Source organism: Lemur catta, chromosome 23 (assembly GCF_020740605.2).
Source record: "Lemur catta isolate mLemCat1 chromosome 23, mLemCat1.pri, whole genome shotgun sequence".
In the NCBI taxonomy this organism is placed as follows: Eukaryota; Metazoa; Chordata; class Mammalia; order Primates; family Lemuridae; genus Lemur; species Lemur catta.
Window position 1 is genome coordinate 3,691,951 of NC_059150.1, and position 13,567 is coordinate 3,705,517.

The 13,567-nt window shown below is 39.1% G+C and overlaps 1 protein-coding gene across 1 annotated transcript; it reads left to right on the forward strand.

Annotated features, from left to right (window-relative positions):
• The first annotated feature begins 316 nt into the window (after positions 1–316).
• On the forward strand, positions 317–11,034 carry TIMM17A (translocase of inner mitochondrial membrane 17A). The gene is made up of 6 exons (XM_045536222.1): positions 317–417; positions 1,806–1,905; positions 2,045–2,108; positions 6,433–6,561; positions 7,349–7,459; positions 10,568–11,034. Exons 1-6 carry the CDS (start codon positions 392–394, stop codon positions 10,651–10,653), a joined length of 516 nt encoding a protein of 171 aa, XP_045392178.1. The 5' UTR covers positions 317–391; the 3' UTR covers positions 10,654–11,034.
• Positions 11,035–13,567: the final 2,533 nt, after the last annotated feature.

A 13,567-nucleotide genomic window follows, 5' to 3' on the forward strand; every position in this document is an offset into this window, starting at 1 on the left:
CATTCCGGGCACCTGGTTACTATAAAGGACTATAAAGGACTGAGCCCTAAAAGAGCTACGTGTAGTCGGTAAGATGTTCACAATCCATGACGAATTAGGTAGCGTTAATTCACAGTTGACAGCAAAAGTACTGGAAAAAAGAAACGTATTTGGTAAGTTTGAAGAATCCTAGCGAAATATCAGGTTTACCCCAGGCCACGGAAACCGGTTACGGGGTAAGGAACGCTTTGTCATTCGCAGCTTCCGGGGAGGGCCGGCTCCCATTGGCTGCGGGGGAAAACCATGACCCAATCCCTGCAGACCTCAGCGCCCTCCTCTCGGGAATCACTTCCGCGGTTGGGGTCAGGCTCCGCCCAGCTTGCCCGGCATCCCTTGCGCCGCTGGAGTCAAGATGGAGGAGTATGCTCGAGAGCCTTGGTGAGTCTCACCTTCTGTCCGCGGCCCTCGCTGTCCCCTCTCTAGTCTCCCGAGCTGCTGGCCGTACGCAGCCGCAGGTTCGTCAGCTTGGGCCAGCTAGCCGTGGGCAGTGCGGACTCGAGCGGCCAGTCGGCTTCTCAGCCCCGTACCCCACCCCGTCCGCTCGGCCTCGTGGACCCCGCCGCCCCCAACCCAGCGCTCCTGTGACCTTGTGGTGGATGAGGAGGCGGTTCAGGCTTGGGTTTCTTGGAGCCTCGGAACCTCCTCCCGACGCAGGGCACAGTTGGCCTCGTGCGGGGTCCGTTGTCCTGTCTGCCCGCTGAGGTGACCTTGGACGCGTTCCCACGCCTCGCCTTGCTCGGTCCCTGTGTTGAGGAAAGCGAGATAGGCCTCTGAGGGAGTGCTGTGCTTGAGGCCTTGCTTGTATCGTGGTGCGTGTCCGCAGGGTGAAGCATTTCAAATGAGTGGAGCATGGATTTTACCCAAGGGGGTTGGATAAGCTCCGTTAGGCTAGAGTCTTGTTTTCTTGCTTGGAATTACCCCTTGGAGGGGAGGGAGGGGCAAAAGTTATCTGTAACATAGGAAGAAATAGTAGCTTATGTGTTGTGAAAAGCCATTAGCAGAAATTCATTCTTTCATTCAGCATTTATTGAGTGAGGGCTCTGTGTTAGCAGTTGGTTAGGTTCAAGGAATAAAAACATGAATAAATTAGGCACATAGATAATTATAAAACGGTGTAATTGCTATCAGAGAGTAGTCCCAGGTTGTCTAAGTTTAAAGTTTCTGGGATCATAAGTGAAAAATCAAATCTCACTATTTGGGTTAATCACATTTTTGATTATGTAGGAGCAAGAACCAAGGTGTGCTCAAGTTGTGAAGATGCCCAGGACTCTGAGTTATTATTACATTACTATCCTTAGCCCTGAAGCCTGCTGTATGCTTCCTCCCCCCAACCTCCACCAAATGGCATACAAGATACATGTTTCAGTGCCTCCTGGCTCTTCCAACTTACCTACTTTAAAGGCAGTTATCCCCTTCCTGGATTGTGTTCAGATACGCAGGACTCAGCATACTGTAAACTGCTGCTTGATATTGGCATAATGACAGCTTAACAGGGGGGTAAATTATTTAACTTTGTTGAGATAAAGATCTTATAAAAATAATGAGTTTTCTTTTACTATATCAGTAGGTAGCCCTTTGTTTTCTCTTAGTACGTATGTCCTAAAGCAATATAGTCAGTTATCTGATTAGTTTTGTAGTCAGAACTGCTTTGATCTTTGACTGCTCTGTTGCTGTGGAAACTGTTGCATCCCTTACTGTGTTAGCAAAGAAGGCTTTATGGTTTATGAATGAGAAATATGATCATCTTTTTTTCCCCCCGTTCTTAGCCCCTGGCGAATTGTGGATGACTGCGGTGGGGCCTTTACAATGGGTACCATTGGTGGTGGTATCTTTCAAGCTATCAAAGGTTTTCGAAATTCTCCAGTGGTAAGTAGGTGATGGTCTTATTTTACCATCACCTGATAGGTGGCTTTGGTAATATTACTGGTGGTCCCATCAGTGGGTAGAAGTGTATTATACTTGCAATATATTGTATTTTTGGTTGCTTCCTTTTGTTTTATTATAGGGAGTAAACCACAGACTACGAGGGAGTTTGACAGCTATTAAAACCAGGGCTCCACAGTTGGGAGGTGAGCAGAATTTTTTCATTTGTACTCTAGATCAATTTTTTTCTGTTTATTTGAATATGGAGCTATGCTTTTTCTTTTTAGATGATACCAGTTAGTGATTTTAATTTCGTCTAGCAGCTTGTCACAAACTAATATCTCTGTAGGTTCTTCTTAATTTATGGTTTGTTCAGAAAGTTGGCTTGAATTATTGTATTCATTTGAAAATTTTGTCTGTGTCCTTCAGATGCTTAGTGATTTTTTTTTTTTTTTTTTTTCTTTTCCTTCTCCAGAAGGAAGACAATGTGTTTAAAGTTCAGGTTTGTGAGAGTCAGGAACGATAGCTTCTGAGGTAACATAAAGCTGAAGCGAATGTGATCTGAAGGATTGGGGTTTCATGAGAGAGAAACTGATCAGCCTGATTGGGCTTTGCTCCAAGGTTGGCTTTTAGACATTGTGCAGAGGTCATTGCAAAATTTGAAAAGATTATATCCTTTGTGCTTTTTAACACATTGACTGCCACACTAGAAAAAAACTTTTTTTCCTTGTGGCCATGGTGTTTTATTACCAAAACAGAATAAAAACTTTGAAAACAAATGACCCTTTCTAATTTAATGAAAAAACGTTGTTTTTTATTGTTTTCTGTGCGTGAGTTAAATGCAGCTTGAAAAGTAGTTCACATGGCCCCCCAGGTAAAGAGACATGTGCATAGCCAGGCACAGTGGCTCACACCTGTAATCCTAGTGCTCTGGGAGGCTGAGCCTGGAGGATCGCTTGAGGTCAGGAGTATGAGACCAGCCTGAGCAAGAGTGAGACCCTGTCTCTACTAAAAATAGAAAAAAATTAGCCAGACATGGTGGTATATACCTATAGTCCCACCCAACTACTTAGGAGGCTGAGGCAGGAGGATCGCTTGAGCCCAGGAATTTGAGGTTGCTGTGAGCTAGGCTGAGGCCATGGTACTCTAGCCCAGGCAACAGAGTCAGACTCTGTCTCAAAAAATAAATAAATAAAATAAAGAGACGTGTGCATTACATATGTTTCACAAGGCCCCGGGCTCAAAACTAGTGTGAGTTAAATACAACTCACATGGAAGTTAATGTATTAAACTTGGTTATTCAGAAGCTGGAAAAAGGGAGATGACAAAAAAGTTTGGAGCTTACATTCACTTACAAAGATATAGTCAGATTGGAGAGACTGTATGTAAGACACGAAAAAGACTTAACACTTCAGTCATCCTTAGAAATTTTTTGCCTCAGAATAATCTCTGTTTTTAGCATATTTTTATTTTGAAGACAGTAGCTAATAGCTGCCATTTATTGAGTGCTTACTATTTGCCAAGTGCTATACTAAGTGTTTTACAACATTATCTTATTTAATTCTCACTGAAGTGAAAGAAGTTAGTACTGTTATTATCCTCATTTCTAAATGAGGAAATTGAGGCCTTGAGGGTTGAGGTGATTTGGTTGAAGTATCTTTTTTGTTTCCTTTCCCCTTTGTAATAATTGCATACTCTGGAAAGTAAATAGTAACTAATTTTCCTTTGTATTTGTGGTTACTGTGTTGTTCAAGAATGAAAAGTCACACCAAACCCTGAACCTCTAGTATATGCAGAAGCCATGTAGGTTTTTACTTGGTTTTTGAGATGCTGTTTCTATCACCTTAACTTCACTGAGTTAAAAAACAATCAGATAACTGTCACTGCCAAGAGAAGCCTAAGGAGACATGGCAACTAAATGAAAGGTAGTGCCCTGGAACAGAAAAAGGACATAAAAACTAAGGAAATCTGAATTAAGTATGGACTTCAGTTAACAATAATGTATCAATATTGGGTCATTAGTTGTGACAAATCCCCCATGCTGATGTAGATGTTAGTAATAGGGAAAACTGGTGTGAGATATATGGGAACTCCATACATTCTTCACAACTTTTCTAAATATGTCTAAATGTGAAATTACTGGAGCCTGGCTCAGTGGCACATGCCTGTAGTCCTAGCTCTTCAGAATGCTCAGGTGGGAGGATCACATACGTCTAGGAGTTTGAGGCCAGCTTGGGCAACATAGTGAGACCCTGTCTCTTAAAAAAAAAAAAAATCTAAAACTATTGCAAAATTAAAGTTTATTTTTTTAAAAAGCAGGGTAAAATACAGGAAGAGTGGATGGTGGTATGAGTGAATAGAAATCATCCATTTCAAATCCTTGAGATCAGCCTCTTTTGGGAAACAGTATATTGAGAAGTCCTAGTCTTGAATTCCAAAAGTAGACATACACATATATACACAAGTACAAACATCTAAAAACATAACACCAAGATTTTAATTGTCAGCATTTCTGGGGGTGACATTTTCAATTTAATTTGGTGTGAGCATTTACAACGGCCTTCAAATCAAGATTCAGGGACAGGCAACATGGAAAAATCACAGTTGTATCCTGAAAGGTTTTATATTTTCATAGGGGGAATAAGATAGGGTTTTGGCATGTCTTTGTTATTCTTCAAGTACTTTCTTGCATTTTGGGAGCTGTTCTGGGCTCATTTTGTACTTTCCCTGTCTTAGCCATTGAGTCTGCCATTTCTCCTAGTTCCTTTTAGTTGAGAATGGTATTTAGAAGCCAAACTGTGGGCACTGAGTGTGTTGTTATTATTATTATTGGGGTGTTGCTATTCCCATGCCCTCTTTGTAATAGAGCTTGAAAACATGTGTCCTGTGTGTGTATGTATATATAAACATACACTAATTACATACATACACACGAATTTATATAAATCTGAATATATTAAAAATCATGAGTTCACATTGATACCTTGTGATTCCAAATCAGCCCCATGGAGTTCATTATTTTTTCATATGTATACCTCCCTCCTTGCCCTGCTTGGACTATTGCACTCTGCAGCAGGGTGCCCTGGATATACTCTGACACTCCATGCCAGGCTGCCCTTCCCTGTGAGTCTGTCCTTACTCTGCTCATTCTCTGACACCCAAGGGTGTTGACTTCCCGCTCACCTTGCTCTGGCTCCCCACACCAGGCTACCCTTCTGCGTAGATACCCTCCTTACCCTGCTTGGACTCTCGTATAACCTTAGCTTACTCTGGCAGTGATTCTTAGGGAATGGGGAGATTTCAGACCCTTGTGAGGAAGTGGAAGAGTCTTGTCTGAAAAATTTAGTGAAATAGTTGTAACATACTTAGACATCATAAGCGCTTTCCCAGGGCATAGAATTACTGAGGTAAAACAACTGATTTATTGTTATGTAGTATATGATATCTAATATTGTACCAAAAATGAGGGAGCTTTTGCTGTAACTTCCACTGGTACTATCTACTAGATTTAACTGATAACGTGAGAACTGGGAAAGATCCAGGAGATGGGCTGGTTCAAATATTTGGTGGAACTCAGTTTATTGTTCCTGTTAACACATCGTGTTACCTGCTACCTTGAGATTTTTCTTTTTCTTTTCTCATTCTTTCGTTCTTCCTAGTTAAATGCAGCATTTAGTATAATCACCCTTTTCATATGATAAAGATCTTCTGTATTCATTTTAGAAGATTTGGAAAATATAGAAAGGCACAAAGATATTAAACCATCTGTTATGTCACCCAGAAATGCTGACAATTAAAATCCTGGTGTTATAATATTTTTAGATTTTGTTTGTACTTGTGTGTCTATGTGTATGGGTCTTTGTTTTGTAAAATTATTTTTGTGTTTAGGTAGAGTTTAAGTGTCAAGTAATCTGCTGATGTAAAGTTGTTTTTAGATTTGTGCTTGAGAAATAAAGGATGGAAAGGTAGTTTCTATTCTCTTGATGTTCCATAATTCTAAGTACTTATATCGTTCATTTGCCACTTGAGCATATATTGGCTTACACGTGTAATACATTCCAGAATAGCTGGATTTCTTTTGTATTAATATTTTCATCAGTGATTTTTAGTGACACTTAATAAAGAGAGGAAAAAATAGAGGTAAGTAAAGTTAGAAAAGAAAAGGAGAAGGTAGGAGGAAGCAGGGTGGTTTGATCTTGTGTATTGCTGCGTAAGCAGAGATGTTGTTCCGAAAGGGTGATTTGCATGTTGCTAGACATATGCAGCCTGACTATCAGTCCTGGCTTATTTCTTCTAGGCTTTGGGCCATTGCTAATTTTGCAGCTGATATAAATATAATCCGAGCTTTATTCAAAAGATAAATATTCTTACTTTTGTTCAGTGTTTATTCAAACCTGTGTTTACATGTATTTTTTTGGAGTATGAGGGTTTTGAAAATATACTGAGTGTTATATAAACTTATTCTTGACTATAACATTTCAAATATTAGGTGAAATTAGTATTTGTTTGTTTCTTTTTAAAATGAAATAGGTAGCTTCGCAGTTTGGGGAGGTCTGTTTTCCATGATTGACTGCAGTATGGTTCAAGTCAGAGGAAAGGAGGATCCCTGGAACTCCATCACGAGTGGAGCCTTAACAGGAGCCATCCTGGCAGCAAGAAGTAAGCAATCACTAAAGACACGGGTAGAAGCCACACTTTTTGGGAAAAACTTAACCTGTCTTAATGGAATGACATCTGTAATATGTAAAACTGAGCATTGCTTAATTTGGTATAGCATAAATACACCGTATTCATGTTATTCAAATTCACTGTATCAGTATATAGTGATTTGAAAAAAATTAAGCGTATTCATTTATTTGGAACTTTTGAGAATAAGATAGCATGGGGTTCTAACCCTTATATTACAGTAGTTAAGAACACTTTAGGTCCCAGTTCTGCCATTTATTAGCTGTGTGACTGGGCAATTTACCAAACTTTTTGTGCTATTGTTTCTTTATCAGTATTCTGGAATTAGTAATAGTACCTGCTACATAGGATTGTTATAAATAAAGAGCTTAGAACTATCTTCTGGATCTTTGGGACAGAGAGCAACCCAGAATTTCTTTGGGCTTAGTGGTTTAGACCAGGGTTCACAAACTGTTTCTGTAAAAGGCCAGAAAGTAAATATTTTAGGCTTTGAGCAGCTTTGTGGTCTTTGTCACAACTACTCAACTCTGCTGTCATAGCATGAAAGCAGTCACAGTTATATAAGCGAAAGAGCATGGCTGTTGTCCAATAAAACTTGCTTTACAGATACAGGCAGTGGGGTGGATTTGACCTGTGTGCCATAGTTTGTTGACTGGGTCTTGGACAATGAGAACAAGAGTTTGGAAATGGGGACAGCAATATAGATAGCACCCTCCTTTACTATCTATTGAAGTAATCTCTTTGTTATTAATGTCTTCAGATGGACCAGTGGCCATGGTTGGGTCAGCCGCAATGGGTGGCATTCTCCTAGCTTTAATTGAAGGAGCTGGTATCTTGTTGACAAGATTTGCCTCTGCACAGTTTCCCAATGGTGAGTCTCCTTTCTACTTAACACCATAGTGCAGACATTTTGGAATGGTTTCCGGATGTTAAGAAAGACAAATTTTGTCTGGTAGTTTTTGATTTCTCTACATTATGTACTAATATGGTGTGGTTTATGGGGACTACGATAATAGGCTCTGGTTCTAGTTGAAAAGGTGGACATAAATGTAATCATTTTTAGCCACAAAAACAAAAATGCTTTGGTTAGATAATTTGCTGTTGATCTTTTATTATAGTTCTTAAGTTTTATTAGTGCTTATTTGCTTCTTCTAAGAAATTTATGGTGATTCTAAAGGTGCTTGAATAATGGTTATGCAGATGTGTAACAATAATGGTAGTCAGTTGACAACCTCTTACTGTACATCTATGTGCTGGGCACTGTTGTGGGTGCTGAGGATACAGTAGTAAACAGCACAGTCCCTGCCCTCAAGGACTTAACATTCTAGTGAGGGAAGACAGACTAACATTCATAGATAAATGAGATTATTTCAGATAGTGTTGCTTGCTTTGAAGAAAATAAAATAGAGTGGTAGAAAGTGACTTACGTTTGGAAGGGTCACTTTAGAGTTTGTAGGAAAAGTCTCTTCGAGAAGTTGGTAATGTAATTTGTTGCTAATTGTTCCTCTTATGTGATGCATAGGAGAAAAATTGTGGGCAGAATGATCATTACATGGTCATAGAATAATATTTGGTTAGCTGTTAACTTGTACAGTTTCTTCTATTTTTATTTTTTTTAAGAGACAGAATCTCGCTCTACTGCCCAGGCTATAGTACAGTGGTACAATGATAGTTCACTGCAACCCCCAATTCCTGGGCTCAAGCCATCCTTTTGCCTCAGCCTTCTGAGTAGCTAGGACTACAGTCATGCACCACAATGCTCGGCTAATTTTTTAAATTTTTTGTAGAGACAGGGTCTTGCTATGTTACCCAGGCTGGTCTTGAACTCCTGGGCTTAAGTAATCCTTATGCCTCAGCCTCTCGAGTAGCTGGGATTACAGGTATGAGCCACTCTGCCCGGCCGTTAACTTGTACAGTTTCTTGTAACTATCAAAAATTTCAGTGTCTAAGCTGGACACTGTAGCACGGTAGCAATGCACCTGTAGTCCCAGCTACTTGGGAGGCTGAGGCAGGAGGATCGCTTGAGCCCAGGAGTTTGAGGCCTGCCTGGACACATAACAGGACCCTCTCTCTTTAAATTAAAAAAACAAAACAAAACAAAAAACAAAAAAAACTTCAGTGTCTAAATCAAAATATCCCTTGACGTTGGAAGAAAGCAGAAAGATCCTGTATGGTTTATAGTAGTGAAAACATACATGACCTGGCATTTGGGAAGGAAATATATAGAATAGTGAGATGTGTTGAAAATTATTTTTGGAGCTTGGAAAAGATTCAGCATATACTTAGGAATAGCTCATACCTCCCAATTTGATTTGATTTCCCTCAGGCACCTAGCAAGAGATTCGATATCTCTGGCATGATTTTCAGGCGCACCTACATATGCTAGTGGGGTGATCTAGATGGCCTTATGGACCCTGTCACCTCATGTTTCTATTTTTTCAGTCCTTACTTGTGTGTTAACACTCTGTTATGATGGTCACTTCCTAATTTTGCTTTTTAATTTGTTTTGACCAATTTAATGTGAAAAATTTCATATAAAACATCAAAAGATTGTTCCATTATTTGCAGAAATTCAGAAATGGATATAACAAACTTAACTAGTTACATTGTCTTATGGGAATTAACCTTGGTTACTTTGCTTTAGGCTTTTTCTCTTAGAGGGAATCTCCTTTTCAGTAATTAAAACTAAGCATTTATATAGAAGCAGCTTAAAAGAGGTGTATTTTTAGACAGGAAGTGTGTTTCTGAAAAGCTGTATGGGGGGAAATCTGTGACATTAATTATATTTTTCCAATGAACTTACATGAAAAAGTTCTTAAAACTGTGATAAAAGATTACATAGAGGCCAGGTGCAGTGGCTCACAACTGTTATCCTAGCACTTTGGGAGGCCGAGGCAGGAGGATCGATCGAAGTCAGGAGTTTGAGACCAGCCTGAGCAAGAGTGAGACCCCATCGCTACCAAAAATAGAAAGAAATTAGCTGGACAACTAAAAATATGTAGAAAAAATTAGCCGGGCATGGTGGCGCATACCTGTAGTCCCAGCTTCTCGGGAGGCTGAGGCAGGAGGATTGCTTAAGCCCAGGAGTTTGAGGTTGCTGTGAGCTAGGCTGATGCCACGGCACTCTAGCCCAGGCAACAGAGCCAGACTCTGTCTCAAAAAAGAACTGTATCTAAATGGTAACAATGTTTGTCTTTGGTTTATCTTTTTCACCCAGTATCTTTTCAGTTTTTCTATAATGAACAGATATGACTTGTATAATGAAATAAAAATATGTGGCTGGAATAAAGCACTTGGCAAACGTCAGGGAATTTTGCCCTCTTTCTCTCTTCCTTCCAGCTATTTTCTAGTCTACTTCAGTTTCCCTAAAGAAAAAAAAGATAGATTAGTACTGTAAAAGTCTCCTTTTTTTAAGAGCTGCATTTTTTTCTTAGTTTATAGGCCCTTCCATGTTTTGAAAACTAAAACTGTAAGACTTTGTTCTATAGCAAGCTACAGGGTATCTTCCCATTTCAGAGCTCATTTCTTGCTTAATTGGTTATATAAATTGGATTACCAAGTTCTCTTAAAACATGACTAAGATACTTAAACTTTGTGAAAAAAAATTTTTAAAAGCTACTGGAAAATAAGAGGTGGGAGAGATTCTTCCAATCTTGATATATGGCAGCTTGTTATAGCAATTGGTTTAAAAACTTGAATGTTGCTTCTTGATATAATTAATCCATCTGACTTTCCTAGCATAGCATTTGAAAGCTGTTCATTCTGGAACATAACAGAAATCAGTCTGTCATATATTATACCAAATTTGAAGGTTCTCCACTATGCTAATGACAATTAAGTGGGTGTATAAAGAAATTCAAGTTACAACTGTAATATAGCAAGTATTTTTTAGTTGATTGATTTACTTTCTATAGAGACTTGTTCTTTTTAATTATATAATATTCAGATGATTTCTTAAAACCTTTTTTCTTACTTGTAGGCCCTCAGTTTGCTGAAGACCCCTCCCAGTTGCCTTCAACACAGTTGCCGTCCTCACCTTTTGGAGACTATCGACAATATCAGTAGGACATCTTTCCCAGGATTTCTTTAAACAGAATGAGCTGTAGTTTGAGAAGGATTTCAGAAGATCAAGTCACAATCTGTTTTTAAAACCATAGGTTTTTAAAACTATGGCCAAATAGGCTATGAAGAGACATTTAGTACTTTTTTCTATTTAAAGGAACATGGGGTAGGGGTCTTAAAAGATAATACATTTATTTATTCACACTTGAATTGCATTTGTGATCCAAATAAGTGTCTAATATCATGAAAAGAACATATAAGTGCTTAAAAGATGAAGGACCAAAGGTCAAATAACAGTGAGACGTGACCATCATTTCCTTGAGGACTTCTCTGCCTGGTTTTGTGTGTTCTGTTACTCAAACAATAAAAAGCTCCTGGAACTTACTGTTTTTTTAAGATAAGTTTTAGAGTTCTACTTTTCATGCTCGCATACTTCAAATAATGCATGTTTTATAGTTCGTCCCTCATCTAACTTGAAGTGAATGACGTGTGAGAAGAATCATGCAGAGTCAACGTGAATCATCTTACAGTGGAATGCTCTGTGGTTTGAAGGATATGGTAAAATATTTGTACTCTACTTTGAAAGTAAAGTATGCTGTGTCTTGGTTTTGAAGATGTTAGATACAAAACTCTCTTACCTTTAGGGCTGTTGTGTCTTGATTCCTGATAATCAGAAACTTTACCAGAAACAACTTGCTTCCAATATACTCAATTCTATATGAAGAATTCACGGAGGGTACAGCAATACTGGAAAAGTCTGATGTTCATTATATGCTTAAACATAAAATATGTGCTATTTTTGATGTGTTCCAAGTCCTCTGAAGCGACTCGTCTATAAAGGGTGTATTTTGGGCATTGTTTGGGCCTGGAAAATGGATTAGCATTTCTGAGGAGGACATTTTCCTGAGTACATTGGAAGTGACATGTGGCTTTATAGAAGGCGTGGTATTAGTAATTCCCGGTTTGCCCGCATGTGTCTGGAATGGAGAGCAAATCCACGTGTGTGCTATAAACACAGATTTGTCTTTTGGCCCAATGCCACACATACAGCAAGCATTTAATCACTTACTGTGATATGATAGTTTAGGGTTTTTATTGTGATAAAATATACGTAAACTTTTATTATCTTAAGAATTTGTAAGTGTACAATTCAGTGGCACTGAAATTGTTACAATGTTGTATCACCACTATGCATATGCAAAATGTTATCATCACCAGTATAAACTCTGTACCCATTAAATAACAACTTCCCATTCTTCCCCCACCCCCTGGTAACCACAGTTCTACTTTCTGTCTGAATTTGCCTATTCTGGTACCTCATATAAGTGGAATCCTATAAGATTTGTCCTGTATCTGAATTAGCATATGTTTTAAGGTCGATCCATGTTGTAGCGTATATCAAAACTCATTCCTTTTTATGGCCGAATAATGCTCCATTGTTGTATATACCACATTTTGTTTATTCATTCATCTGTGATGGTCACTTGGGTTGTTTCCACCTTTTGGCTATTGTGAATTATGCTGCTATGAACATTGGGGTGCAGATATCTGTTTGAGTCTCTACTTTTGGTTCTTTTGGATATATACCTGGGAGTGTATAGCTAGGTCATATGGTAGTTCTGTATTTAACTTTGAGGAGCTGGTAAACTGTTTTCCCATCAGCTGTACCATTTTATATTCCCAACAGCAACACAAGGGTTCTAATTTCTCTATGTCCTTGCCAACATTGTGTTATTTTCCTTTTTGTTTTTTTGTATTATGGCCATCCTAGTAGATGTGAAGTCGTATCTCATTGTGGTTGTGATTTGCATTTCCGTCATGACTAATGATACTTAGCTTTCATGTGCTTATTGGCCATTTATATATCTTTTTTGGAGATAATTTGTTTTTAAGTCTATGGCTCTCCAACTGTCAGTCATAAATACAAGGAGTCGTATGTTCGAAGAGCAATTCAAACTGAGAACATGTTGAATTGCCAAGCAAATGCTTTACATTTCTTAAGGTCTCCTAAATTCCTTTTAAGTGGTGTATCAGTTTGGAAAGTAAGGTCCTTTCGTGCAAATTCTGACTTTTTTTTTTTTTTTAAAGATAGGATCTTGCTCTGTTGCCCCAGTTGGAGTACAGTGGTGTAATCATAGCTCAGTACAACCTGGAACTCCTGGGCTCAAGTGATCCTCCTGCCTCAGCCTCCAGAGTAGCTGGGACTACAGGTGTGTGCCACCATGCCCAGCTAATTTTTTTTATTTATTTATTTTTGTGGAGACGGATCTTGTCATGTTGCCCATGCTGGTCTCAAAACTCCTGAGTTCAAGTGATCCTCCCACCTTGGGCTTCCAAAGTGCAGGGATTATAGGCGTGAGCCACCATGCCTGGCCACAGATTCTGATTCTTTCAGGCTTGTGTATATGTTATGCTGGTGTGTTTTTGCCGTTTTATTGGTTAACTCTGGTGTCTTCAACTCAGCATATCTGAAGTACTACCTGTTTACGGATGAATTTTCTGGAATTAGGGGTGGGGCAAAAGAGTGGAACATTACAAAAGATAGGAAAAACAAGTTTTTTTGGAAGGACTTCAAATTTTATCTACCATATGCAGGACACTAGGTAGAAACCCCTAGAAAAACCTTTCCAGTTATGTTTCCTAGACTTCCTGCCTCCTTTAATTTTTTTTTTTTTTTTAAGAGACAAGGTCTCACTGTATTGCCCAGGCTGGCCTTGAACTCCTGGGTTCAAGTGATCCTCCTGCCTCAGCCCACAGGCTCTTACCACCATGCCCAGTTGCCCTTTTTGCCTCTTTCCACTTGGTTGGTAGCCTCCTTTTTCTTTATCCTATAGTCAGGACAGGCTCTGTTCTTGTGGCTTTCCACCCTTAGTGCTAGAGCTTGTCTTGGAGCCATTGGTTTATACCCTGATGTGTC